This window comes from Talaromyces atroroseus, assembly GCF_001907595.1.
Source record: "Talaromyces atroroseus strain IBT 11181 chromosome Unknown scaffold_14, whole genome shotgun sequence".
Classification (NCBI taxonomy): domain Eukaryota; kingdom Fungi; phylum Ascomycota; class Eurotiomycetes; order Eurotiales; family Trichocomaceae; genus Talaromyces; species Talaromyces atroroseus.
Window position 1 is genome coordinate 234227 of NW_017971446.1, and position 26498 is coordinate 260724.

General features: G+C 49.8%; 10 protein-coding genes across 10 annotated transcripts; 5 read left to right on the top strand and 5 right to left on the bottom strand.

The window, feature by feature from the left end:
* Positions 1-202: 202 nt before the first annotated feature.
* On the top strand, positions 203-1329 carry UA08_08432 (hypothetical protein; the record flags this gene model as incomplete). Its single annotated transcript, XM_020263542.1, has 2 exons — positions 203-256; positions 334-1329. The coding sequence occupies 2 exons, from the start codon at positions 203-205 to the stop codon at positions 1327-1329; spliced, it is 1050 nt and encodes a 349-aa protein (XP_020116433.1).
* Positions 1330-1535: 206 nt separating this feature from the next.
* Positions 1536-2843, top strand: UA08_08433 (hypothetical protein; the record flags this gene model as incomplete). Its single annotated transcript, XM_020263544.1, has 1 exon — positions 1536-2843. One exon carries the CDS (start codon positions 1536-1538, stop codon positions 2841-2843), a length of 1308 nt encoding a protein of 435 aa, XP_020116430.1.
* Positions 2844-3021: 178 nt separating this feature from the next.
* UA08_08434 (hypothetical protein) lies at positions 3022-3690 on the bottom strand (the record flags this gene model as incomplete). Its single annotated transcript, XM_020263545.1, has 2 exons — positions 3022-3506; positions 3579-3690. 2 exons carry the CDS (start codon positions 3688-3690, stop codon positions 3022-3024), a joined length of 597 nt encoding a protein of 198 aa, XP_020116431.1.
* A 338-nt stretch (positions 3691-4028) lies between these two features.
* UA08_08435 (hypothetical protein) lies at positions 4029-6194 on the top strand (the record flags this gene model as incomplete). The annotated part of the gene is made up of 1 exon (XM_020263546.1): positions 4029-6194. One exon carries the CDS (start codon positions 4029-4031, stop codon positions 6192-6194), a length of 2166 nt encoding a protein of 721 aa, XP_020116428.1.
* Positions 6195-6463: 269 nt separating this feature from the next.
* On the bottom strand, positions 6464-8886 carry UA08_08436 (Pre-mRNA-splicing factor ATP-dependent RNA helicase PRP43; the record flags this gene model as incomplete). The annotated part of the gene is made up of 3 exons (XM_020263547.1): positions 6464-6583; positions 6659-8525; positions 8591-8886. 3 exons carry the CDS (start codon positions 8884-8886, stop codon positions 6464-6466), a joined length of 2283 nt encoding a protein of 760 aa, XP_020116429.1.
* A 642-nt stretch (positions 8887-9528) lies between these two features.
* UA08_08437 (hypothetical protein) lies at positions 9529-12269 on the top strand (the record flags this gene model as incomplete). Its single annotated transcript, XM_020263548.1, has 5 exons — positions 9529-9645; positions 9711-10335; positions 10400-11892; positions 11969-12131; positions 12205-12269. The coding sequence occupies 5 exons, from the start codon at positions 9529-9531 to the stop codon at positions 12267-12269; spliced, it is 2463 nt and encodes an 820-aa protein (XP_020116436.1).
* Positions 12270-12558: 289 nt separating this feature from the next.
* Positions 12559-16593, bottom strand: UA08_08438 (hypothetical protein; the record flags this gene model as incomplete). Its single annotated transcript, XM_020263549.1, has 9 exons — positions 12559-12741; positions 12806-13206; positions 13269-13524; positions 13586-13686; positions 13754-13757; positions 13817-13858; positions 13914-13972; positions 14028-16346; positions 16458-16593. 9 exons carry the CDS (start codon positions 16591-16593, stop codon positions 12559-12561), a joined length of 3501 nt encoding a protein of 1166 aa, XP_020116437.1.
* Positions 16594-17742: 1149 nt separating this feature from the next.
* UA08_08439 (hypothetical protein) lies at positions 17743-20343 on the bottom strand (the record flags this gene model as incomplete). The annotated part of the gene is made up of 2 exons (XM_020263550.1): positions 17743-20178; positions 20263-20343. 2 exons carry the CDS (start codon positions 20341-20343, stop codon positions 17743-17745), a joined length of 2517 nt encoding a protein of 838 aa, XP_020116310.1.
* Positions 20344-21293: 950 nt separating this feature from the next.
* Positions 21294-22468, top strand: UA08_08440 (hypothetical protein; the record flags this gene model as incomplete). Its single annotated transcript, XM_020263551.1, has 2 exons — positions 21294-21339; positions 21411-22468. 2 exons carry the CDS (start codon positions 21294-21296, stop codon positions 22466-22468), a joined length of 1104 nt encoding a protein of 367 aa, XP_020116309.1.
* Positions 22469-23193: 725 nt separating this feature from the next.
* UA08_08441 (hypothetical protein) lies at positions 23194-25572 on the bottom strand (the record flags this gene model as incomplete). The annotated part of the gene is made up of 8 exons (XM_020263552.1): positions 23194-23864; positions 23938-24313; positions 24368-24416; positions 24490-24905; positions 24962-25135; positions 25205-25314; positions 25386-25454; positions 25518-25572. 8 exons carry the CDS (start codon positions 25570-25572, stop codon positions 23194-23196), a joined length of 1920 nt encoding a protein of 639 aa, XP_020116312.1.
* Positions 25573-26498: the final 926 nt, after the last annotated feature.

A 26498-nucleotide genomic window follows, 5' to 3' on the forward strand; every position in this document is an offset into this window, starting at 1 on the left:
CCCCCCCCCCCCCCCCAAAACTCAGCTAACTCAACACCATCTGCCAACCTCGCTTTTTGGAATCGCTCTGAGCATTATATTCGAGAAACAATTAGAATATAGCCCAAGAGCAAAGAGCAAAGAAGGGAAAAGCTATGCCATTGCGGTAGTAGTGACGTGCTGCTTTTGTTTTCTTCTTCGAGGGAAATTTTCAAATTAATGCATGGCGGAGGATAAACATATACCAGTCTCCTCCCCATGGGCGAGATCACTCTACGTGCGTTGTATACCGACCTACCTACCTGCCTGCCTATATACCGACAAAATGAATGACAGCTGATTGAATTGATCCAGTCCGGCGCCGTGGCCGGCTTCACCGTTGACCTCTCGCTCTACCCGCTCGACACGATCAAAACCCGCCTCCAAAAGGCGCGCCAGGGCAGCAGCGTATCCTCCGTTGCCAAAGATGCGCCTCAGACCAGACAGGCGCAGGTCCAAGCACAGGCCGCTCGCCCTGCCTTCCGGCACATCATCCGCGGCATCTATGCCGGTCTGCCATCGGTTCTCTTCGGATCTGCCCCCTCCGCGGCATTCTTCTTCATCACCTACGACGGCATAAAGCGGCAGCTCCTCCCGGCTTCATTGGAGAATACGGCTTCCAAGACGCAGACGTTCATTGCGCACTCCACCGCGTCGACGTTAGGTGAGATTGCCGCGTGCATTATCCGCGTGCCGACTGAGGTGATTAAGCAGCGCGCACAGGCCGGGTTGTTTGGGGGCTCGTCGCTGCGCGCGCTGACGGATATTCTGTCCCTGAGACATGGCCATGGTGGCGGCGGCGGCGGACAAGGAGGCGGGAAGTTTCAGATGATTCGTGAACTGTACCGGGGTACGGGCATCACGATTGCGCGCGAAATCCCGTTTACGATTCTGCAGTTCACCATGTGGGAGGCTATGAAGAATCGGTATGCGCGATGGGTTTCATCTTCTTCTTCTTCTGATGGTGATGAGGAGGATGACAGCAGTCATACGCTTTCAGGACAAATAGCGGCTGGGCCAAGCGCGGTGTTTGGGAGCATTGCTGGCGGCATTGCGGCTGCGTTGACGACGCCGCTGGACGTGACCAAGACGAGGGTTATGCTTGCGAGGCGCGAGGATGGAAGCAATATTCGAGTGTCGGATGTCGTGCGGCGCATCTGGAGGGAGGAAGGGGCTGGTGTTTTCTGGCGAGGCGTTGGTCCTCGCACCACTGCTATTGCGCTCGGCGGTGCCATCTTCCTGGGGAGTTACCAGTGGACTTCGAATATGCTGGAGGGCGGCTATAGAAGACGCGCTTCTGATGCAGAGTAGCTATGTATTATACTTGTAATTCTTCCTATATGTAGAATAGACTTAGACCCGGAATATCACAATGTCTTCTTGTCTTGCCTATCCAGAATTGGATTGCGGCGCTCTGATTGGCCGAACAATCTGAGGTCACGATCCGCAACACCACGAATTTATATCCTGGCCATCTTTCCTCATGAAATGGTCATTGCAAAGCCAGATACCTAGGTATGGCCTCAGACATAAGGGACCGGCTTAACGGAGGCCATGGCGTGCCCAAACACACCGACAATAAGAAGAGGAACAAGAAACACATCGCAACCAACCCGCTACAACATGGCATCCAGCAGTTCCTGCTGCACCACCCTGCCTCATCCAGCAATCCTAGCGGGGTCTCTCTTCCCAAAAGATATACAGTCTATCACCCACTGCTCCTCCTCCCAGCCAACGTGTTCACCCACCCCCAGCCCTGGGCAGAACGCTATGCATCCCTGTCCGACGCAGAGCGCCAGGAACTCTACGCCTCCATCGCTGCATCTTTTGCTCACATGGGCGTCACGCACATTGCCATCAATGCCCCGATTCTCCTAACCAATACTGCCGGTGATGAGAATCGCATGCGGAGTCCGACTGGCTTGGTTCCGTTATATGGCGATTTCGGAGAATCAATATCAAGCCCGTGCAATAATCATTCAGGAAAGGGTGACCCCTTCGAAAACGCTTTCTGGGTGCAGACAGTCCAGAATGGCGGCATCATACAATGCTGGGCCCCGCTATATACCATGTTCTCACGCGGAAATATCACTGAAAAGGCTCGCATACTGGGCCTGGAACAACAACAACAACAACAACAACAACAAGGGCGGCATCGGTTTACGGGTCTAGATGACGCTTCGCTCAAGGGACAGCGCGTCGAGGAAATCAGTGTTGTCGACTTGTATGCTGGGATTGGCTATTTCGTGTTCTCGTATTTGAAACGAGGTGTCAAGAGGGTATGGGGCTGGGAGCTTAATGCGTGGTCTGTCGAGGGGCTGAGGCGCGGATGTCTCGCAAACGGGTGGAATTGCAGGGTTGTTCGTCTGGATGCTGGTGGCGATGGGCAGTGTGACATGAATAGCGTTGTTGAAACACTGCTACATGACCTCACGGACACAGATCGCGTTGTCATTTTCCAGGGTGATAACCAGACTGCCCCCACGCTCATGGATGCCATACGCCCCGTGCTAAAGAACAGAGGGCTTTGGGCCCCTGTTCGACACGTCAACCTAGGCTTACTGCCTACCTCTCGTCCTACGTGGGAACCCTCGCTAAGGCTTCTGGACCGGGAATATGGCGGCTGGGCTCATGTTCACGAGAACGTTGACGTTGCTGATATTGAGAGCAAGAAGATGGTTATTGTCGCTGAGTATGCGGGTTTGGCTGCTCGTCTGCAGCAGCAAGAAGGACAGCCTTCAATCACCTGCGATCATGTCGAGCAAGTCAAGACTTATGCGCCGGGTGTCATGCATTGTGTCTATGACATTCAGGTTGATTTTTAATTGAACCCATAGTCTAAGTTCCCTTTTATACAATGATACCCGCAAATTACATACCTAGGTCATAACGTTTACTACGTTACGTTCATTATGATACATCCATGTCATTTTTATATCTTCAAACTCCAATCTCCGTATATACAGTCATTACATGGCGCGGAACACAAAAAAAAAATCCCTCTCATACATTCCGCAGAAACTTCCTGGGAATGTTCGATTCAACAATCTGCATGCTCTCCAACTGCTGCAGCCTCTCTTCCGCCAACTCCATCTCGTCGTGGAGCCGGAAATGCTCAATGTCCTCGGGATGTGTCAATTCCTCCGCCGTCGCATCCTCGCCATGAAACTGCTCGAAGTGGTGGATCTCATATTCATACTCAATGTCGCCATGGTGGCCCGGTCCGTGTCCGAAATCAGGTAACCTGACGCCCGCCTGGACCTTGCTCATCCAGTCGTCGCGGGAGACTGCTTCGGAGTCCGGGGCGCTGAAGAGGTCTAGCACCTCGCGTACGACCTTGGCTTTTTGGTCTTCGCTCAGGTGCGCATTGGAAGAGTCTAGGAGGCCGTAGGTTTTTATGATCTCGTCGCTCGTCCAGTCCCCCGAGTTGTCGTAGTCGTGGAGGGCGAAGAAGGAGCCGGCGTCGAACGAGTCGATGTGATGTTCCTCTGATGAAGATCAAGACCTGTCTTTTAGTACGGATTCCTCACTTATAGAAGAACTTCACACCAAATTCACACCTTGCATATGTCTCGTCGCCCAATCTGCCGATACTTCAGCATTTGCGTCGTGATTTCCATGGCCGTACGCAACCGTCGCCAGTGTAAGCAGTGCAACGACACTGCCGCGCATGTTGAAGCTCGCAATCAAACTAGAAGAGAGAAGCCAATATAAAGAATAGCATAGAACTATTACCCCGGCTGAAACGAGCGACGGCGCGAGTGTTGGGTATGAAGCTCCTTGGAAGCCATACGTAACTAGTTAACTACGGTACAGTAACGGGCTCTGTTTGCATTGTATGCACCGCACCGCCGGCGGAAATCTCTCGGGCCAAAGTTTTGCTTCAACATTCGACATACCTACCTACAGTGCCTCATCAACATTCAATTGCACCTCCCTCTCATCCCATCCCCGATTACAACCGCACTCAATTGGGCTTGTTGCAGCTCGCAGAAATAATGAGATAGATAATGCAGGGTTTGTGGTCCCGAGCAACCGCTCGGCTACCGTCCTCGAGCTGCCGTTGCCATGCTTGCCTGAGGACGTATGTCAACGGAGTCGCCTCACGCCCTACCTCGACAAACCGTCGCGGCCTCCGTGTAGCCAACGCCGTCACCACGCTTTACTCGAGTATTTTCGCCGGTGCCGCCATTGCAGACGCCATAGCTAAACGAAAGCGCCGGCAAGAATGGGACGACAAAATCGCGGCTGTCAAGGAAGAAGTGAACGAATTGGTCGACGAGGAGCGTCGTCTACTGGAAGTACTTTCTATCAGAGAACTTCGACACACTGGTAGTACTGTTGCTACGCAGACTCGATTGTATAGCACTAGCTCTCGACCAATCCGGGCGGCCCGGGGTCTTAGAGAGTCGCATTCACTAGTCTCTCCGGCAAAGGATATGGTGGACGATAGCAATACGGCTGGAAAGGAAGGGCCTAGCAACGATGTGCCAATAAACCCAGAGATAACGACGCCTGCAGAGGACGCTGAAATCGACGCGTCGCCCGCTCAGGCTACTGAATCAACCCTGAAAGACGTCAATGACGAGGAAGTCGAGAATATAGAATATGATTCCATGGATAATTTTGCAGACATAAACAATGTCATACCACGACCAGAGCCGGATTTCATATGGGAGCGCTCTAGTATAACTCGAATAAAGGCTATTCAGAAACTGGCCGTGCAACAACTCGTCTACCGATTACTGGTGCGACCGGCTATTGTTCATGATTACTCAGGCCTGCCCGTGGACTATCAGATGGACGATGCGCTTAACCGCACGCCGAGCAATTTACTTCGTCGGCTTCAGGCTGTACGGCGTCGGCTGTACTCGCTGAAATATATCAAGGATTCGCCGTATGACGATCTTATGCAAAACCTTGGAATTGAAGAGGTAGACGTTATGCGTCGGTATGTGCGAGAACGCTATGATGCATTTCTCAAACAAGATATCCAACAATATTTGAGTGGCAAACTATCCCTTCAGAAACTCCTGATGCAAGTCGCGGACAACTTATTGTCCTGTGAGGAACCCGATCGCCCCTTCGCGTTTGCACTTCTCATATCTGCCTTTAGCAGAACACATCAAAACGACTTGGCTGATTTGGTGCTGAAATGCTTGATCCCGAATCTGTTCCAGCTTAGCACACCATTGATCATCGATATTATCACACACTTCCGAAAGACCAAAAATCTCAAGGACTTCGATCTATTCCTTCAAATGCTCAGGGGTGAAGGCGGCTATCATGTCAATCTCCGAAAGACGTGGCAAAAGAAGACTGTGAATGGAATTACAATCACAGTACCTCCTATGAGCAGCTTCAACCCTATCATTCTCACCAGTGTTATCACAGCCACTCTTCGCTTTGATCAACCGGAGAAAGCAGAGGCATACATGCACGTCGCTCGTGCTAATGGATTTGTTGATAATTTTGCTACCTTGTCCGCGTTCTTGCGATTCTACTCTGTTCGCAAGCATTACAAGAGTGGTCTGTCTACTCTTTCAAGAGCATTGACCTTCATCGTCTCATCTTCAGATCTTGAAGAATCGCGCATCGCCCGACTCATCCTATATATGGCCGATTTCTGCGCTTGTTGTGGTCGAGATGACCTGTTTTCCACATTGGTCCATGCTGCCGTACAAAGCGGGTTCGACTGCAACCATGCTCAAAGACCAGGAGCGTCCACATCTTACTTGGCCGCCAGTTATAGGCGATGGCGACAAACACAAGAGAAGCTCGCAATTGAAGGCCCCGAGCAGCAGCAGGAGGAACGACCACTGTCGGAAAAATGTGCCACCTTTGTCGCTCTAACCGGCGAAAGAATAAGTCAGTTGCAGCGGGAAGCACATGGCGTCAATTCCACAGTATCAACGACACATCTCTACCATGAACTTCAAGATGCTCACAGGAGGCTGACACATGCCGGCCTACAACAAGCCGATTTCGACAACAGCAACAGCAAAAGACCACACACATCATCAGATCAACCGGATTCGAGCGAGCTTAAGAGTCTGCGATCACAATTAGAAGTCTTGTATTTGCGCATAGAACAGCTCAGTTCGTCGAATAGCGGGCCTGTTGTTGCGAAGAATGAAACGCAAGAACGTGAATTGAATGCATCTTCTACTTCATAGTGGCTGGCTGATATGTATGATATGATTATAATATAATATATATATACTTGGATAGACAGTCTAGCCTAGCTAGTTGCATGCTGTGTATAATAGAACCTGCCACAATTTATCACGATGGGCCTCTTTTCTTTTCTATCTACATGTACATGTTATCTAGACATAACCAAACAATCGACGATAAGACGAGTATAAACAAATGGAAAGTCCGTTCAAGAAACATGGTAAATTGCTGGATATCTATCTCTCTTAATTTTACATTAGTCTAATTTCTACCGCCTACTGCTTCTCATTTTTTCTTTGCGAGCCAGTCTCTCGCTCGCTCGCAAAAGGGCCGAGCGGATATCGCCCTTGGGGAAAGATGTAATGTCGTAGTAAATCGGCGAGATTTCCTAGAAAAAGAAACCCCGTTAGAAGTGTGAAAATATATATATATATATATAGGGAGGGAGGGGAGAGGTGCATACCAAAAGCCACTCCGGTTTCACAGCCGTGATTGTGCGGATATAATTCTTCGTAGTGAGGACAAACTCGTTATAGAGCACCCATTCGGCATCATGGCTCAGCACCGTGCTTGGGTGGAGGAGCACATGCTGGTTGTCCTTGACGGTGTTGTACATGCTCTTGCCGGTGCTCTCCTTTTTGGCGACTTGCATGAAAAATCCGGCTACCAAGGCACGCCGGATGTTCTCGTAGTACTTCTTGTCCTCAAATGGAGTCGAGACGAGCTCGACCTCTTCACGTTCCATGATGCGTAGAAGCTGGAGACGAACGTTGTCTGCGGATTGGAGGGCGCGGAGGGAGAGGAAGTGGTTGTGACACCATTGCTTGGGGTCGCTTTGAGCCTCGGGGCCTTTGAACGCGTGATACACGTTTAGTAGTGTGAGGTGGTCACCGTCGGGATGCGCAAAAAGGTCTTTCATCTCGTCTGCTCGCTTGCGTTGTGCGTGAGGGCGTACGAAGACTTGGGGTACCGAGAGTAGTGCGGTTATTGACAGGATTTCATTCGAGCAATAGAACTCTGGCGAAGAGACTAGCATCACCGCCAGTGCCGGGTCTAGAGGGAATTCAGATGCGAGACGTCCAAGAGCTGTCAAATCTCCTTCATCGTCAAGACAAGCTAGATAGTTGAGTTCTTCCAAGGCTCTCATTAGGGTCTCCGGGGCCGGCGGGTCCATTAAATCGAAATGCACCAAGTCGTCGATGCCTAATTTCTTGAGCTCCAGGACGGTGGAGGAAAGGTTCGACCGGAGAATTTCCGGGTACGTCTGATCAATGAGCTCCTTCTTGAATGCCGCCTCGGTATACAGACGGAAGCATTTTCCAGGACGAGTACGACCAGCACGACCAGCTCTCTGTTGCGCGGATGCTTTGGAAATTGGGGATACAAGCAAGGACTCAACTCGGATACGCGGGTTGTAGACATTCTGCTTGGAAAAACCTGGGTCCACCACATAGACTATACCATCGATTGTAAGGGACGTTTCTGCAATATTGGTAGACACTATGACTTTGCGACCAGCCCGACCACCGGGTCTCCGGGCGCTGGGGGCCGGTTCGAAAATGCGCTGTTGCATGTGCGGTGGCAGACTGCCATACAATGGATACACCTTCATTGGGCCCGCATCCGCCTCCCTTACCATCTCGTCCGCTTCGAGAGATATCTTCCTCACTGCATCTTCAATTTCTTCTTCGCCCGTCAAGAACACTAGAATGTCTCCGTCGGGTTCAGTGGCGTGGATTTGCAGGACTGTACGAATGGCAGCCTCTACATAGTCTTGCTCTGGCTCGGGGGTATAAAAGATTTCCACGGGATGGGTTCTTCCAGGGACTGCAAGCAGTGGGGCATCGTTGAAATACCGTTGGAATTTCTGGGCATCCAGCGTGGCAGACATGATGATGATCTTCAAATCCGGTCGTCGTTGAACTACCTCTTTGAGCAATCCCATCAAGATATCGGTAGACATTGTACGCTCGTGCGCCTCGTCCAGAATAATCGTGCTGTAGCGCTGGAGGTCGTGATCGTTCATAGCTTCTCGGAGAAGCATACCATCGGTCATATACTTAAGAATAGTCTTTGGGCTAGTCATATCCTCGAAACGAATGCTATAACCGACCTCTTCGCCCAACTTCACATCCATTTCCGCGGCGACACGCTGCGCGACAGACATTGCAGCCACTCGACGTGGTTGGGTACACGCGACCATCTTGCGCTGGGTTTGTGGAAGATCATCGAAAAGCACGAACTGCGGAATCTGCGTCGTTTTTCCAGAACCAGTCTCACCAACAAAGACTAGAATTTGAGACTGTTGATAGAGTTGCAGAAATTCGTCTCTATATTGTAGCGACATCAAATTAGCCTAATCAATCCTCAGTCTTCTAAGGAGATCCTTGCTTACCTCTGCGCATGGACGGGCAAATTTCGCCGAGTCTTCAAGATGGAAAAATACGTCGATGAGAAAGGCTTGTCATTGAAAGGATTGATTTCCGCATCCTCCGCAACCTGGGCAAGAGCAGCAGTGGTCTGATGCCTTTTAAAGCCAGCAAACGCACTATTATTCGAGCTGCCGTTCCCATTCTGTTCGGGGTACATGTGGGCGAGGTACGGATTGCTGCGGGGATCCATTTCTGCGGTTTCCTTCTTCTGCCGCTTCGCACGCGAGTTGTCTGTGGCTTCAGGACGTCTATCAACCATAGTGAAGATCGCGGAGGCTCAATTCAGCTTGGAACAAGTGCGCGGCTGGCGCGAACGAGGAGCTCTGTGGATGGCGCCGCTGTGAAACGAGCCGATGTCGTCGAGCATGGGGAAGAAAGAAGGGGAGAAAAAAAAAGTCGCTGGATAAGGCCGCCAACCGCCACAGCTGCTTATCGCGGTCACCGCCTGCCTGATCGGGTAAGAAGCCAGGCACCCCTGCGGGATATCCCCAGAATAATTATTTGCGTCTATTTACCCCCTCCCTTCGCACAACAACCCAGGATCGCACAGCCAGGGCTCTTCTGGTTCGCAATCCCAGGCCTGCATTCGGCTCGCTCTCGATCCCTTCCATTTCATCCCTCTTTCTCCTTGAATTGCGCTCTGCCGGCACTCTGAAAGGAAATTCCTCACCATGTCAACTCGGTAGCGTCAATCAAGTATCAATCAATATTTATTCTAAGAACACTTGTCCACATAACTCTATGATTTGCTTCTTACTTCGGTCTGTTTGAATTTATATCTGCACAAATTATACAATATACAGCAAACCAATCCGAGAGTCTTCCATCTCGTGCCTGGTAGACCCCATATCTTGACTCTTTGGGAACGTCTAGCCACGCTCAAAAAATCGACTCCGGCGCCATGCAGACCGTCCCAGAGACCGAGGATCCGGTCTATTCTTTCTGTATAGGCCAGCATGAAAGCAATCGTCAGCTGCCTGTAAGCTCTCAGGCTATTCATTACGCTCACGCCAGTAATGTATGTTCTATCTCTTGCTTGGTTACCACCGGTGTCAGTTGGAGTAGCTAATTCTCTTTCTTTAGTATGACATGCTGACTACGCCAATAACCACGTCGCATTTTCATTCACGCGTTTTGTCGTTGCTCTCGTCTCATCTAGCTTCGCTAGATCCTCCGGACTACGATGCAGTTGGCACCCGAGGAACTTCTTATAACACAAAAGCCGTGACAATTCCTCCTCTAACCCCAGACGATACGCCTCTAACTCCCAATGAGTCAATCAGCCAGGTGGTTGGAATCACCAGCTCCTGGATCGATCTTTGCTCACCGGATCCTTTGATAGCGGAGGTTTCTCGCCAGGTATTAATGCTGGAGGTTGCCTATGCGGCATTCTGTGGCATTAGCTATCTCATCATTCCAGGTCCGAAACTTCAGCATGGTGGTCTTCACTCTGAAGGCTTGATCTACTATGCGAGAGCTATACAAGAGGCCTTAAACATAGCCCCTTATATTCAGTTCCACATCTGGCTGGAAATGGTCGATAATCCGGATTTGGAGGCATCTGAGATGGGTGACTTGGCTCCATTTGTAAGAAACGAGTTTCTGGAGCCAAGCGAAGATCGACCTGCGAAGCTTGATCTCTTTGGAACCTGGGATGCATGGGAGATTATTAGAACTACCTGCAAACACCACTCAAGATTGCTCGTCGGTAAGAATAACATAGACTATTTCTTCTCTTTTACGAAAGTGTACCTTCTAATGAGTATGCACAGCTTTGGCGCTTCCAAAACATCTTCCGGTCCTGCCAGTTCAGACTCGCTGGTATTCGGAGCCTGTACACATGCTGACAATCGAAGGGACGACGTTTATCAAAAACCCGAAAGGCTATCCTGTTCTATCCAAGGGCCATCAATCGCTTATTGCTAGGTTTATGCGTCTTCGTACACCACCTTGGATCCTGCTTTGTGACGTTGGACCCATCCCTGGCTTGGAGAACGATGACGAATCTCAGTCAGTTGCTTCTGCTGCTGCTGCTGATAAAGTGGATTTTCCTACTATAGCACAGACAATGTCTCAAGGGAAGAAGCACCAGGACCCTACTCCCCAACTGTCCTACATGAGGAATCTGCAACAACGACAACCACCCCGCACTCCTATTGAGCGGTTCGGCACCGGATATCAGGATTACTTACAGGCACCCTTGCAACCGTTGACCGTCAACTTGGAGAGCATTACTTACGAAGTATTCGAGAAAGATCCCATCAAATATGCATGGTATGAACGAGCCGTTGCGAAAGCTCTAAACGATTGGATGGAGCAAAAGAAGCCTACGTCAGGTCCGGATGGAAAAGTCGTCGTTGCTGTTGTAGGTGCAGGACGCGGTCCTTTGGTGACACGGGCCCTTCGTGCAAGCGCTGAGACCGGCGTCAAGATTGAGATGTGGGTGGTTGAAAAGAATCCCAATGCTTTTGTTCTGCTCCAGCGACATAACGAGACTATCTGGGACGGGGCTGTCAATCTCGTCAAGTCGGACATGCGAAGCTGGAAAGGGCCTCATAGGGGAAATACGGACAGTTCTCAGTCACTAGATGCAGCATCCGTCAAACATACACCCATCGACATCCTTATTTCTGAGCTCTTGGGCTCTTTTGGAGACAATGAGCTTTCTCCTGAATGCTTAGATGGCGTGACTCATTTGCTCAACCCCGGACATGGCATATCTATCCCTTCTTCTTACTCGGCACATCTGACGCCCATTGCCGCACCGAAGCTCTATGCCGACATATGCGGACAACGAACCTCCAACCCTGCAGCACCCGAAACTCCATACGTAGTCATGCTACACGCAATTGACTATCTATCGACAACCTCCTCTCCAGCATCAGCAACTGTACCTACATCTCACTTAGGCAGCAGCATTGGTAGCAACCATAGCGCATCAGGAGGCGGTGTGAGGAATTCCGCTGTAACTCCGCCTCCAGTCTTCGAACCTCCAGTGCCCATCGTCCATCCGGCCTGGTCTTTTTCTCACCACAACCCCAACATTCCCACCCAGCCAGCAAGTTCGTCGACGATACCCAATGAACACAACGTTCGCCAAACCCGTCTTTCGTTCCCGTGCCAGCATCGCGGCGTCTGCCACGGGTTAGCCGGGTATTTCGAGACAGTGCTGTATGACGACGTTGAGCTATCCACTAATCCAGTGACGATGGAAACCAAAAGTTCTGGCATGATAAGCTGGTTTCCCATATTCTTTCCTTTAAAGGTACTGCTTCTCTCTATCTTTCTAGATAGAAACTTCCCTTAGCCCTCCCGCAGAATATCAAACTAACAAAATATAGACACCACTCTATATCCCCGACGGCGGCGAAATCGTCGTAACCATGTACCGACAAACCGACAATCGCAAAGTTTGGTACGAATGGATGGTAGAAGTATTCCGACTAGAGCCGCGCACGTCAGCAGCAGCAGCAGCAGAAAATTCTTCAAGCCCACAGCGAACTGGTACGCCTCCAGTAGCAGTAGTGATGAGTGGCGCAAACAATAGATACAAAACTGCTGCTACTACTACTGCTAGATTACAGAACAATAACAGCAGCAGCAGTGGTAGTAATGGATATCGCCGAATCCGTGTCGGGATGAGTGAGATGCATTCTAGTATCAAGGATGGGTGTCTAATGTGATTGATTGATTGATTCGTTGGATTGAATAAAATTACTGTCAGTAGATATCTGATGAAGTTTGAAGATAAAGAAAGAAACGAAAAAGGAGTTGGTTTTCTTTTGCGATATATACATCTAATCTAAAACCATGGAATTTCAAATCCTTCTACTGCACCGTCTGTGTCGTGTGACCATAATTAAGATACCATTCTAATTTAACTATTTTATAAGCCGTAACATCACTTTTAAGGCTTATGACTGACTGACGACTATGGATTCGCTTTGTCGAGCGTGCTAATATCAGCGGGTGGTTGAATCAATGTCTGGCTCGAAGATGCCTGTGCCATGGTTATGGGAGAGTCGAAACTGGAGGGCGGGGCCTCTGTCAATCCCTTTCTGATGGCGAGGACCGAGTCGACAATGACGGCATCAATGCCATTCGTTACTTGAAGCTGTTTTTCATGATTTATTAGTCTTCAATTTCTTTTCCTAGTCATCAGCGGTTCGTGGACTTACCTTGGCATTGTCCGGGTTATTGTTTTGCGTTCCGTACGAAACACACACTAGTCCGGACTCCTTCACGACACGCACAAGTCGTGGACAAAGCACAAATGGCTCTGCAGTGGAGACGACTCCTAGCAGGTTCCAGCGAGATGCGAATCGAATAGCTTCCTGGAGACTACTAGCACGAATGTCACCAACAGGACTGCTGCCGGCATCAGTCAAGAAGAGGACGGGGATCGAAGGCTGCTTGAAGGAAAGAAGGAGACAGATGTCGGGGTTGAAACTGGAAAATATCATATTGCGTCCTTCGCCGAGCTCGTAAACTTTGTTAAGAACGGTGTCTACAAAGGAGTTGACTTCGACCGCGTAAGTGTCCATCTCTTCTTCCTCACTTTCGTACAGTGAAGGATACTCTGTTAAGCAAATGAGTTAAGAACATCTTAATACTTAGAATGGCTAGGAAGACTGAACTTACTCATTTCGATATTAAATCCAACAGACTTTGGAAGCTTTTTGAAAAGCTCCTCCAAAGTAGCGAACGGTGCTTGGATATGGCTACCACGAGTATTACCCTTGAAACCTTTGTTTTTGAAGTCACGCGTATGTTTCATCTTCTCGCTGATCCCTGACGGATCAAAAAGAGATTCGCCAACAGACATCGCACGCGGACGTTGTGATGGGCTATCAGTGGGATCAAGCGCTGGTGAATGAGTATTGCTAAGATGGAGGAACTTTTCGAACTTGTTAGCTGACAGTAACTAAGAAAGAAAATCAGAGCCCAGGAGAACATACTTGTTCTAGAGTCAAAGTGTGAACTGGAGCATCAATTCCCGTCTCGCTAACAAGGAAGTCGTGATAGATAACAGGAACGTGGTCTTTGGTGAGTTGTACATCTATGTCGATAGTTTAGTATAATTATATAAAATACGATTTAAACGGCGTGTAAATTGTAATGCTTACCAAACTAACAAAAAGTCAGTGATGCTAGTTGAAAGGGGAAATGTTTTGGATTGCAAAACTTACCTCGACATATGAAGCGCCCAAATTCGCCGCAGCGATGAATGACTTTAATCTTACAGTCAGGAGCAGCACTAAACCGTATAGAAGATGCTTCGCTTACCTGAACAGTGTTCTCTCCCAATTGAAGAGACTTGCGACTTGCAAAGTTCTTACCGAGACCTTGCGGACTGAGTTAGATTTTCCGTCGTTGATATCTAATGAAAATGGAACCTACCTCGATGTCCAATTACCATAGGCGCTGTGACGGTCTTCCAGTAAGTTTGGTCGTGTTTGAGGGACATTTTCGGGTGTTTAAAGGGAGTGATGACAAGAAAATTGAAAGTCAAAGTCCCAATCACTTCAAGAGTGTTGGCAGCTACGACTGGTACCGTTATGTCGCCTTGCAAGCTAATGCGGTTGGAACCAATAGATGGTCTGATGGTAGAAAGCAATGCTACTCCTCGTCCCACAATTTGATTCGTAGTCCCTGCATAAGTAGGAACAAGATCGAACAGGATCCTCACGTTGCTGATTTCCTTCGAATAGAAAGTAATTGGTTCCGTAGCAATGTTATCTTGGACCGGAAGATCGATTATTTCTGGCTCCCCGTGAGCACCGCTTGCAGAAATAACCACTGAGAGTGCAGTATCGAGCTGTGTAGAGTGGGCGCTGGTGATGGGTATACGGTCTAGGCTCACAGGGGGAGTAGTCTTTCGTATATCCATTGTGCCCAGACTGACCAGGATCATGCTCTCGTCGGTAAGATACCGATGTCCAAAAGTCTTCAAAGGATCAAGAGCGCGCGATCCATAAGTAGGCGTCCCACTGGAGATGTTGCTGTTATTGGATTTGCGCTCGGTCAGTGATCCTAGAGGAGGCGAAGAAGTAGGGGCTGGGATGGTCACGGAAATGTCATTTTCCGAGAGATCTGGAGCGGGTGTGACTTCTGCTAGACGCTTAGCAATTTGTATATGACCTCGAAGAGCTGCATGCTCTTTGGCAGTCCAGCCGGATGAGTCGGGCCTCTCCAAATCGGCGCCTGCCTTGATGAGCAAGTCGGTAACAGCCAAAGAACCATCCACACAAGCGATGAAGAGGGGTGTCCATGAATAAGTGGTTTCTGCTAATTCAGTATTGGCTTTCTGATCTGCAGTTCCCTCTAAGAGAATTTTTGCACACTGGCTATGATTGAATCGAGCGGCGACGTGTAGAGCTGTTTCGCCCTGCTCGTCTTGGTAGTTGATATCGACACCAGCCTCGACGAGCAACTGGACAATGTCAACAAAGTTTGCTTTGACCGCCATAGCCAGAGCAGCACTGGACTTTGAAATTTGTTTTCTAACTGTGGTCTTGGCCCCGTCTGAGGCTCCCTCTTCAGCTTCCAGAAGAGCCCGGGTGGTCAATGGATGTCCACCTACGACACTGAGATGCAGAGGAGCCCAGCCCTCATGATCTTGCCAATTTGGCCCGTCTATACCTTGTGATACATCGAATAGATCCCATTGCTTTAGGTGCTCGATGATGATTTCACAGACGACTCTGAACCCGTACTGAGCGCCATAGTGCAGAGGAGTTCTGCCGGATATATCTTTGGCTAAAAGGTCGCGTTTCTGATTGGGTCGAAGCGAATCTAATAGGTATTGCAGAATAGCAACCGACTCGTCATCTCTAGTCAATAGTTGTTTCTGATTGGCTTCCTTCACGACGTTTCGCGGAGGCTGTAAGCTTGGGGCGGCAGCAGGTGTGATGTAAGTAGTTTCCTCAGGGTATTCTAGTGTAATGGTTGCAGATGTCTCGGAATCTGAGGTAGTCTGAGCTCTACCAATGGAGATTACAAGTCGATGAATACAATTCCGTTTGTTGATATCGTCGTCTTCTTCCAATGAATCAATCTCCTTCAGTAAAGTATCGATGGAGGATTTAGCCCTACAGGCAATTGCGCGCTGTAAAAGATTTTTCTGAACCATTGGATAGACAAGCTCTCCTTGTTCATCAGAGAAGGCCTTTAGACTTCCGAGGAGCTCCAACAAGGCAGAGGTATCATCTTTGCGGAGTGCTTCGTCAACGGCCATGAGCAGGCTGGGCGGCAGGTTCAAGTTTGGCCGAGACCGAACTCTCGACAGTGTCAAAGACTTGGTAGAGCTGGCATCATCTGGAAGTTTGCGGTCACCCAGGACGGAGAGCCACTCATTAATCTTGGTGGTTGCTTGCGTAAGTTGGGCATTTGTTGCGAACGGTGAAGGATCAACCTTTGCCGCGAGGTATCTCTTCTGCGCTGCGGCGACAGGGATTTTCTTGTCAAGTTTCTTGGTGATTTTAATAAAGCCACGACGGTTGACTTCGCCATACCACTGAAGTTTACGTAGCTGTCCACGAAGCTCAAGCAAAGCAGTGACGAGGTCTCCAATATCTTCGGCGTCGAGGACCTGTCTGGCAGCCAAGGTATTTCCAAAGCGATCCTCCAATATCTTGAGCCGGCGCGTAAAGTCCGACAGCTTTTTGTTATAGAAATGGTCTACATCCTCGAGCGTTCTATCGAGGGAGTAGAAAAAACCTAGGGGCAAGGCAAACACCACGGTTAGATTGGGTATATCCAAGCGGAGAAAAATGAAACAAAATCAAATCGAGCACAAAGACAGAGCAATTGATTGACGAAGGTACTTACCAACAAGGTCGACATCGGTCTCTGTCTTCTGGCTCTCAACGGCGGATTTGATGAGCTGCTTCAGAGCCTTGTAGTTGATATACGAAGAGCTCCACTCGGGGACGACGTTTCGCGGGAGATTGCGACCGAACTTCATCTTGAATAGAACCGACCGCAGACCGGTTCCCGCGGTAGATGAGAGAAAGTCGAAATCCTCGTCGAACAAGCAAGCAAGCAAGCAAGCCTCTTAGGGCTAGGATAGAGATGATGACTCTGCGGAAGGAAAGCGGGGCCCAAACGATACCCACACAGAGCCAGCTGGATGGAGAGCGAGAAAGAAAATCACAAAACGACAGCAACAGAGGAAAGGGAAACGGAGGCACCAGGGACAAGTGCGAGTTGAAGGTCCATCTGAGCTAAACGACCTGCACTTTTTCTCTCTGGTGAAAGCCGGGGGAGAGCAGAGACTTTTCTTTTTTCTTTTTGGGCGAGGTGGACACGATTTGCGGGCCTCGGGAGGAGCTTGTCGACTAGCTAGCTATCGATCAGTCAATCTGGACCAAGCATCGCAATCACGTGTGGAGCAGCATTTTGCAGGGGTTAAACGAGAGAGTTCCAGGCTCGTTGTGGACTTCGTATGGGCGGTCGAGCTTACCAAATGGCGGATGTGAGTGGTGCCAGTTGGTAACCAAATAGACAGGTCCGTTACGCCATAGCTGTGAATTCATGAACCGGAAGGCCGGGCATCCAATGGTCGACGAGGAGACCCTCTCGAGGAGCTGTGGGCTCAAACGACTCGCTGGTCAGTGACGCTCGGTGGAGTTGTCAGAGCGATAAATCATGTCTTAAGACTTTGCGATGCGGAGCTGATCGTTGGATGGCGAAGCTTCGGGGCAAGTGCCAATTGGCGGCCCGTTAGCAGGACATCAAGGCGGTGAGCGCTTTTTGCCCGGTAAATAAAACAATGCTCCATTTGCACATACATGATCATAATATCATTAATTAGTTAGCTAGTTCATTCATGATTCCATGAACTCATTGACTGTTTTGTCGTAAAAAGTGGCTCGAAAATATATAAGGTTACAAAAGCGGCTTCATTTCAGTCATGTAAAATCGAGTCCCCGTGGTAACAAAAACCCCCCAAAACGCCCTTGTCCTCGCCGTCATAGATCTAAAAGAATAAGAAAAAGAAGAAAAAGCAAAGGAAAAAAAAAAAAGAAAAAAAAAGGACAGGAAGTCGGCAATTAGATGGATGAGCAGAGTCGATTACCGAAGATCTGGAAAAGTTGCATGTATCAGACGAAGTCTAGGCTGCGCTTTGCTCCACTAACGGCTTCAGTGCCTCCACCCCGGCTTGCAAGATAGCCGGGTTAGAAGAACGTTTGAGACAGCTTTTGAGAATGTCAATGCCGTCTCCCTGTTTGACAGCGTTGCGAGCACGGGTACCCATGTCACCGGAAGCGATGCAAGTCAGGTTGCGAATGGAGACTATTCCTCGATGGACAAGGTCGTCGTTGCTCTCTTGGCAGAGTCCGAGCAAGAGATTGACACCGCGTGGTCGGTCCAACACCGCAGCAATTGCAGCATTGTATTCTGTTAGCATCGCTAGAGCCCCTCCGGCTGCTCTTCGTGTAGCAACATCGTCGACGTCTGTTAGAGCAAGAAGCAGATGTAAGCGTTGGCCGGCACGTTTTGACCCATCTGCAAATTTCACAATGCCTGCTTCGCACGTCATCAAGTTACAGACTAGCTCACACGCAGCGCGTTGAATGAATGTGTTGTTTGACAATAGTAGATCTTCAAGAACATCCCATGCTTGCCGTACAATAGCTTCGGCTGCTGTACTATCCGGAGATGAAGCAAGATTTGTAAGGGCCAGCAGACATTCGAACACAGGGAGGAGATCCCGTGGTTGTTCTGCAGCGAATGGAACTGTTGGAGGACTGAGAAGTGCAACCAAAGGCCGGATGGCAGACGTAATCTGTGGGAACCCAGAAAAAGGAAAGACGTGGGATGGATTAACAGAAATGAGAATGCGAGCTAGGGCAAGCGACGCATTGTGTGTGGTTTCGTTGAACGTAGGGGTAGGGCTACCGTTCTTGGGACCCAAAATGGATAGTAATAGCTTGACTGCTCCTTGTTGGGCGAGTTTGCCCCTTGACTTGGCATTCTTTGACAAAGACAGAACAATTTTGCTCGTGAGATCATGAATTGACTTCAAACTTGCTTTACCGCAGTCCACCAGGAGGGGCATGATATTGGCTTCAATAAGTGCTGCACAGCGTCCCGTCACATGCTGGTCATCTTCCAGTTCATTGGGCGTCGAAGGGTTCTTGGATGCTTCAGCATACGCTTTCAACTCCGACATCTTCTTCTGTTCTTCCGACAAATTCGGCAAGTATCTCGTAATGTTGGCAATTATCATGAGTCCTCCATATAATAGAGTGGTATCTTCCAAATTCGAAGTCAGAACCTGAAAAAGACCCTTTAGAAAAACCGGATCGTACGCCAGCTGTTCTTTAACATCGGGCTTGACTGAGGAAAACGCCAACCCTTCTATAGGATTGTGAACATTGGTGACTTTGTGGTCTGACATTTGTCCCTTGAAACGATTAACCAGCTCCTGGACACTAGACTCATTGTCCTCGTGCGTTTTGGCAGCGGATTCGGAGCTTCCTTGCTTCTCGGATGTCCTCACTTTTGCTAGGACAACAGCGGCTAGCTCGGAGCTCGCATCGGTACCATTAGAGAGAATATGGGATAGCCAGTCACCACATTCCTTGCTTATTGCTTCGCGGCAAGCTCGGTCCAGACATGCGGCATTAAACAGTTCCAAAAGAGCCAGTTCGACTTTGGAAGACTTTGCCTCACGATGGAGGAGAGGCACAATGGACTGTAGGAAGCCTTCCGTCAAGAGAAGAGACGAGGTGAGTGATGGGATGATTGGGAAAACCGCGGCAGCAGCAGAAAAGGCGACAATTAAATCGTCGTTTCGGGCTTTTGCAACCTTGGCTGTAATCAGCTGTGAGAAGAGTTTTTGTCCAACTTCTTTGGATGCTTCAAGGTATTTAGCCGTAGCTAGAGTCGCTTGACTTCGGACGTCAAGAGGGAGCCTGTAATCCAGTGATGCTAAAATCACGTCGAAGCCTTCATCGTCTATCAGATGTTGCAGTTTCGCTGCGTCGACGGCTAAAAGTCTAGTTATCCCCTTAAGAGAGCGGCCGTCCTGGTCGTGGCCTGACTCCATCAATTTTGCGATAAAGAGTTGGAACAGCTCACTCTCACAGTGCGATCGAACAGCTTCTGACGGCCATAGGGTTGGGTCGAGCACAACGGTATCCAGACAAACCACTGCATTGTCACCTCTATCGTAAATCTCGTCGAAAAAAGTGGTAACGGAAACCTGGAGGCGTGAAGCAAAGAAGCGCCGCACGCTGACAGTGTGTCTAACCAAGCCAGAGATGATTTCATCCTGAATGGGGGAGAGTGACTCGGCGTTCTTAGCTAGAATGAGGTTAAGGCATTCTAACGAGACGTCTTCAGGAGGTTTGGATCCATCCGCGTGCAGGAAACGAGCAGCATCCTTTCCGGCGTCTTCATGCTTTCCAGTCGCGTATTTTTGACATAAATGTAAGAGAGGATGGCCAGTTTCTTCCTCGCCGCGAATTTTGAGAAAGGCCGCTTTTACTTCGGGATTCTCAGGTGCAAGGGAGAGGGCTTCACGGAGGTTTCTCGATGCGGCCTGGGGAAGGCAGAAACAACAGGCGTTAGTCAAACATCATTGGGATGGATAATATTAGTGCTATTCAGCATCCGGTATACGCACCTCTTTGTGGCCGGCATCGAGCAACTCGACAGCTTCACGGCATAGTTTGACGGCGCGGTCTTGGACGTTGGGGCCCACCATTTCAACCACGACCGCCGAGCCGCAAGACAATATTTTTTTTCTTTTGTTTTGGGGGGGGGTTTCCCTTTGCTAGTTAGCTATGACAGCAGCGAAGTGTGAGATTGAAAATAGAGGTAGGATGAGGAGCTGAATTGGACACAGAAGTCGGCGTCGGAAGGCGCGGGCGAAAAGGCAAGTGGGTTGGCTGTGTCTGATCTAGTTACGCCGTCGCATTCATAGCAGCAGCAGTAACTAGTAAGCAAGTGGATTTGCATATGCAGGCATCAACGACATAGTGCATATTGGGGCGATCCTGTCAGATGCGAGTGATTCCCGGTACGTAAAGTGGAATGGCTGTTCTTTTCTCCCAGGAGAGAAGCAGCAAAAGAAATATTCTAGTCCGGTTGGGATAATTACTAATGTACGGGATGGTACGCCAATACCGGGGGCTGCCCAATGGCAGGGCGGGCTGAAAATTACGGGTGTACGGCGCAGCGGAGGGCGGCATACTAGCGGTAATTATGTCGTTATCTGCAGCTGCCCCTCCTTTATCGGACGGTCGGACGCCGAAGCTTCTTTCTTTCCTCTTCTGCATGTGAATGCACAATTTCAATATATTTATGACCGGAAGGCATCGTCTGTAGCACTCGTCCTTCTGTTACATACCACCAGAGAGCGAATCTGAGCGAGCGTCTGGGACACGTTCCGTGCTTGGCAGTGCCACCAAGGGAAAGAGCAAAGCTATCCGAATTAGGAAGGCTTGGCGCGTGAGTCAGCATGTCACATGATCACGCGGCTGGGGCGGTCTGCTTGCTGCACGCCGTCCGTTCTTGCTTCAACTTCAACTCGCGCACTAACTGCAGATCGTCGTTCAGTGCTCTCTCAGGCTTTGCTCACTGCTAGACAGTGCTGGTTCAACTGAACCTCCCTTTTCTGTCCATGATGCGCCCTACTCTCCTCACGCTCTGACGATGAACGCCGTAGATGCCTCGGAGCATTATGAAAATGTTGCCAGTGGTGAGTCGAGTGCTTTTGTCTCGGCGAGCGTGATGACTAAGTACTTTTGTTTTTTATTTTTGTGAATACAGAACCAGCCCCATCGCTCCTTGCAATCGTTCTCGACATAAATCCTCATGCATGGGCATTGCTTGAGGAACAGCTGCCCTTTTCCAAGGCCCTAGCCAATCTTCTGGTGTTTATCAACGCGCATCTGGCATGCAACTACACAAATGAGGTTGCGGTGATAGCGTCCCATAGCCAGCGTGCGGCTTGGCTCTATCCTTCGCACAACCAGCAGAAGCCCTCGCCCAATCTGTTGGATGCTGATGGGGACGTTGAAATGAATGGCCATGCTCCCCGGTCTTCGAATAATAACAACATGTACCGCCCCTTTGGAATTGTCGAGGAACAAGTCACCGAGAATGTGAGAGAGCTTCTGGCATCTACGGACGCAGCTGATGTGAGCGCCACATCGACCATGATGGCTGGGGCCTTGACCTTGGCACTTAGCCACATCAACCGCCGGACTATGACATGGGCGGAAACACACGGCAACAGCAACATCGATACGTCCAACGCGCCTACAGGGTCATCGACAACGAGCGGTAGTGTCAGCCTGGGACTCCAGAGCCGGATTTTGATTGTTTCCGTCAGCAGCTCCACGGACTCGGCGCACCAATATATTCCCATTATGAACAGTATTTTTGCATGCCAGCGTCTGCATATTCCTATCGACGTCTGCAAACTGAGCGGTGATGCTGTGTTCTTGCAGCAAGCGTCGGATGCGACGCGAGGAGTCTACATGTCTCTAAAGGAACCTCGAGGACTGCTGCAGTACCTCATGATGGCGTTCCTTCCCGATCAGCGGTCTCGCAAGCACCTCATTTTGCCGTCCCGAGTCGACGTTGATTTCCGGGCGGCTTGCTTCTGTCATCGGCGCGTGGTCAACATCGGGTGGGTGTGCTCGATCTGCCTCAGCATATTCTGCGAGCCGCCAGAGAATGGCGACTGCCTGACATGTGGCACACACTTGGAGATCGGGGAATACGAGTTAAGGCCGGCAGTGCTGGCAAAGAAAAGAAAGAAAAGGAAAACACGCTTGAACGGGTCCGCGACACCGACGCCGACGCCGACGCCGACAGCCTAGACAGCTAGTTCCAGTAGAACGAAATAAAAAGCAATGATCGTCTGATAGCCAGTCAGTTGGACATGTCCTGTCTACGCCTAGGGTGGGGGTTCGCCCAATCATGTGTATGCATGCGCAGCTCAGCTCTCTACTCGACACGTATCTCTGCGTCGCCTCAGAAATAACATAAATAGCGGGGTATCCGCCTCTCTTCCCCTCACCAAGACATCAACCTCTCACCCATCAACCACAACGAGACAAACATAATGTACGTTTGTGTCGCCACCAGCTGCGATCATCTACTAACAATGTTTATAGCGAATAAAAACCTTACCTCACTTCGTACCATCAATATGGCCCACGTTTCGTGCCCCAAGTGCGGCACTGCCATTGCAGGCGAGACCAAGAGCTGCGGATCATGCGGCGCTGTATGTTCCTCTTTCTGTTTATATTTGGCCATCTAGAGCTCATACTAATATGCTCGTTGGTAGACTTGCCCAGTCTAGATGGCGAGTGCACCCGAGAACAGGGAAAGGGAGGAATAGGGTCGATATGCCCTTATGAGGCTGCTGTACACACGTCCTAGTTGATTTCTTTCAGGTCGCCGAGCTTTAGGCATGAATTGATCAATAAGCAATGAATTTATTCTATGCCCTTCTATGAATGATAACAGTGCCACCAAGTACTCCAAAAAAAGAAGAAAACAAACGCCTTGAAAACAAAACACTCAACTAGACAATGAACTACTAGATCATATCCCGCGGCATCTCCTGTGGTAATGACGGCCTTCTATCGACCGACGCTGTGCTATCCGACCCCATCCTGGATTTGTGCCCTCGCTCGTCGTCGTCGCAGTGCTGCAGGATATCTACGACATCTGATCCGTGCAGAGAGCTGCGCTCGTATCTGGTATTATCATGGTTGTGGCTATGGCCATGATGTCTATGAAGGTCGTAGGGAGATATTCCTCGATGGAAAATATGATGATGCCGGTGATGAGACGGGGGATGGTGCACAGTCATCGCCCGCCTCATATTCTGCGCTGGCGTAGCAGTTTCGCCATGGTCACGGTCGTCCCTATCATTATCACGGTCATCTTTACCATCCTGCCTCGAAAACCGATTGTTGAGTATAGCCGAATGCCGCTGAGGCAACGCCGTGCTGTTCGCAGGCAGCGGCTCGTTGTTGGACAGCAGCACAACTTCAATTGGATTGTCGTGCACGATGGGCACTTTGCGCCATTTGTAGATCATGTGCAGTATAGGCACGGACAGGCCGTGGACGATGACGGAGAAGAACACCAGCCAGTATACCACCGGTATCATGGCGCTGGTCAGAGTGTTGATCTCTGCATCGCTGTCTCCCGGGGCCGGGAAGAGTCGTCTTGCGTATTCAACCGAGCATATGGCGCCGATTCCTAGACGGCCGGTTCGTCAATACGAGCGCCTGCAGCACAACAACAGCAAAGAAGCGGGGAGGGGGGAACATACCAATCGGACCAAAATACCCCATAAACAACGCCTCCTTCCAGTCCCGACACACCTTCGACATCAGCCGATACGAGACCAGAAGAGCCGGGATGCGTCGAAACACCAGCACAAGAAACGCCAGCCCCAGCAGCCGTCCGGGCGTGAGTCCGTGGACGGCAATTCTCTGCGGATTGGTGAGCAAGTCCCACGGCATAATCAAGCCGATGAAGATGAAGGCGGCAAAGTTGAGGAATCGCTCGAGGATGTTGTTGAACGAGTCGTGGCGCAGATGCACTTCGGCCAGGAAGCGTCCGTCCCAGTTCAGGGCATTGCCCGCTGCGAAGCAGGCGAGGGTTTCGTCGGCGCCGAAGCAGCCACAGGTGCCGACGATGAACATCTGTGGGAGTTAGATATGTTTGTCTGGATGATGTGGCAAGGATGGGTTACTCACCCCCATGGCCAGCGGAATCAGGAGATAGCTCTCGTTGTCGACCCATTTTCTGTTCAAACGGTCAGTCAAGTCCACTTATCTTCCTTCCATGGCATAAAACACAAGCAGAGAGACAAACCAACCTTTTAAGCGCCCAATTCAGCACAACACGACACAGCGTGCCCACAATGGCCCCATACGCAAACCCCAGCAGCACCATGAACAGCACACCCTCAATAGCCCAGTGTTTCAGCGCCGTATCCAGACCGCCGTCGCCATACCTGCTCTGCTCCTCCGCGCCCAGTTGATCCGGTATACCTTCAGCATGGTCCATCTCGTCCAGCGAAATGGCATTCGCTCTGGTCCCATCATACCGCAGCAGCGCAACCGCGAACAGGAGAAAGGGAAACCCGAAGCCATCATTTCCACCGGCCTCGGACGAGATGAATTCGCGCAGTGGTCGGCGTACATAGTTCTCGGCAAAGGGGCCTTTGGCGATGGCCTGCGAGAGCACGGGGTCGGTGCAGGTGACGCATGATCCGATCACTAATGAGGATACCTGGATGTCTTTAGCCAGGTTTTCTTTCCTTTGGGAAGTGAAAAAAAAGAACGCACCCATGAAACCTTGGGTACAACCAGCTTAATGCATGCCGTCGTGCAGAGCCACATGATAGTCATGACGGGGAGAAGACAGATGGTCATCTCAGCCGCGCGTTTTCGCTGATATTGCTTGGGCAGTTCATATCCGACTTTGATGAGTTGGATTGCGATGACGACTCGTGCCATGTTCTACCATGTATATGTCGTCTAATCAGTTTTGTTTCTACCCACTAGTCACCTAGGTAGAATAGGACGTACATATGCGATTTCGTGGGTGTCGTGAAACACCCCGTTATGGTCCCAGTCAGATACATTGATCAGATTAGCGGCGACGGGGCTGACGATGGTTCCCAGCACTAGGGCTGGCACTTTTGGCAAAGAGGTAGGAAGGTTAGTTTTGAAGGCCTGGTCTGGATAATCCTCGTGTCAGAACGCTTACAGGCTTCCCCCAGGAACCACGCTTGCTGCAATCGGGCTGAAAAGTACCCATAAGCGAGTATGAAGATACCTTTTTACCTCGTCAGCTAGAAAAATCCACAGCGTTGATCAGTTATTCTAAGGGATCTCGCACCAAAAACCGATAGAGACACATTCAAATTGGTAACGTCGAGTATCGGCTTCAACATGTTTGGTCCGCGCAGTCACGCTTGACAGGAATTGAAAAGAATATCATTGAGATGATTCGATAAACGAAGTGAAAAGCAGTGTAGACAGCATATTCCAATGATAATTACAGGTCGAATATGCAATTGAAGATGGACAGTGGAGGCAACTCTGTAGAGGTATGTCAGCAATCCATCTCCATCTGACACAAGTGCAGAAGACAGGCATGTCTAAGCCCCGGCCAGCAGTCTCATGGCCGTTTCAGCGAACAAGACAAGCTAAGCTTTTCGTTCCTTTCTGCCCTTTGGGAGGGAGGAGGAAAACATGCCAGCCGGGCGGAATGGGCGAAGCAAGGAGTTTATCAACTGATAAGTTGTATATATACCACAATCTACGTACGCACGTACGTAGGTGGAATAGCTGATGTACGTAGTGCTGTACCAGGTAGGAAATTGTATGTCGTTCTTTGGTGGGTCAAGCGGCGTGCCTTGCAGGAGCTGGCGAAGCTCAGATTTCCTGTTTGGGGGCTTGAATGAAGTATGTATCGGGATTGTGCATGTGAGATCATATCCTGCCTAGATATGTGTACTATCTCGGAGCGCACTATTGGATTCCTGGAGTATACGGAGTATTCTGTACAACGTAGGTAGATAAGAGCTCTCGTGGTCGCATGCGTATCTACTGTCTATGTGAGTTAGGGCTTTACCATTCAGACCTGCCCGTCTTAGAAAGTAGCGTTGATATCGTTACTATCTGCGTTTATTGAAGTTTGCTTTTTGTTTTTTGGGAGTCAATCTTATTATTACTATTAGGTTTGTTGCCAATTAACATGGTTTAAATAACTTGACTTCCAATTATTAGTACCTACCTAGTCGTCGTAATTATTATTATTAGGCCGCTGTACTCAGGAGTTCGAGCATATGAAAGAATCAATGCATTCCACAAGTCA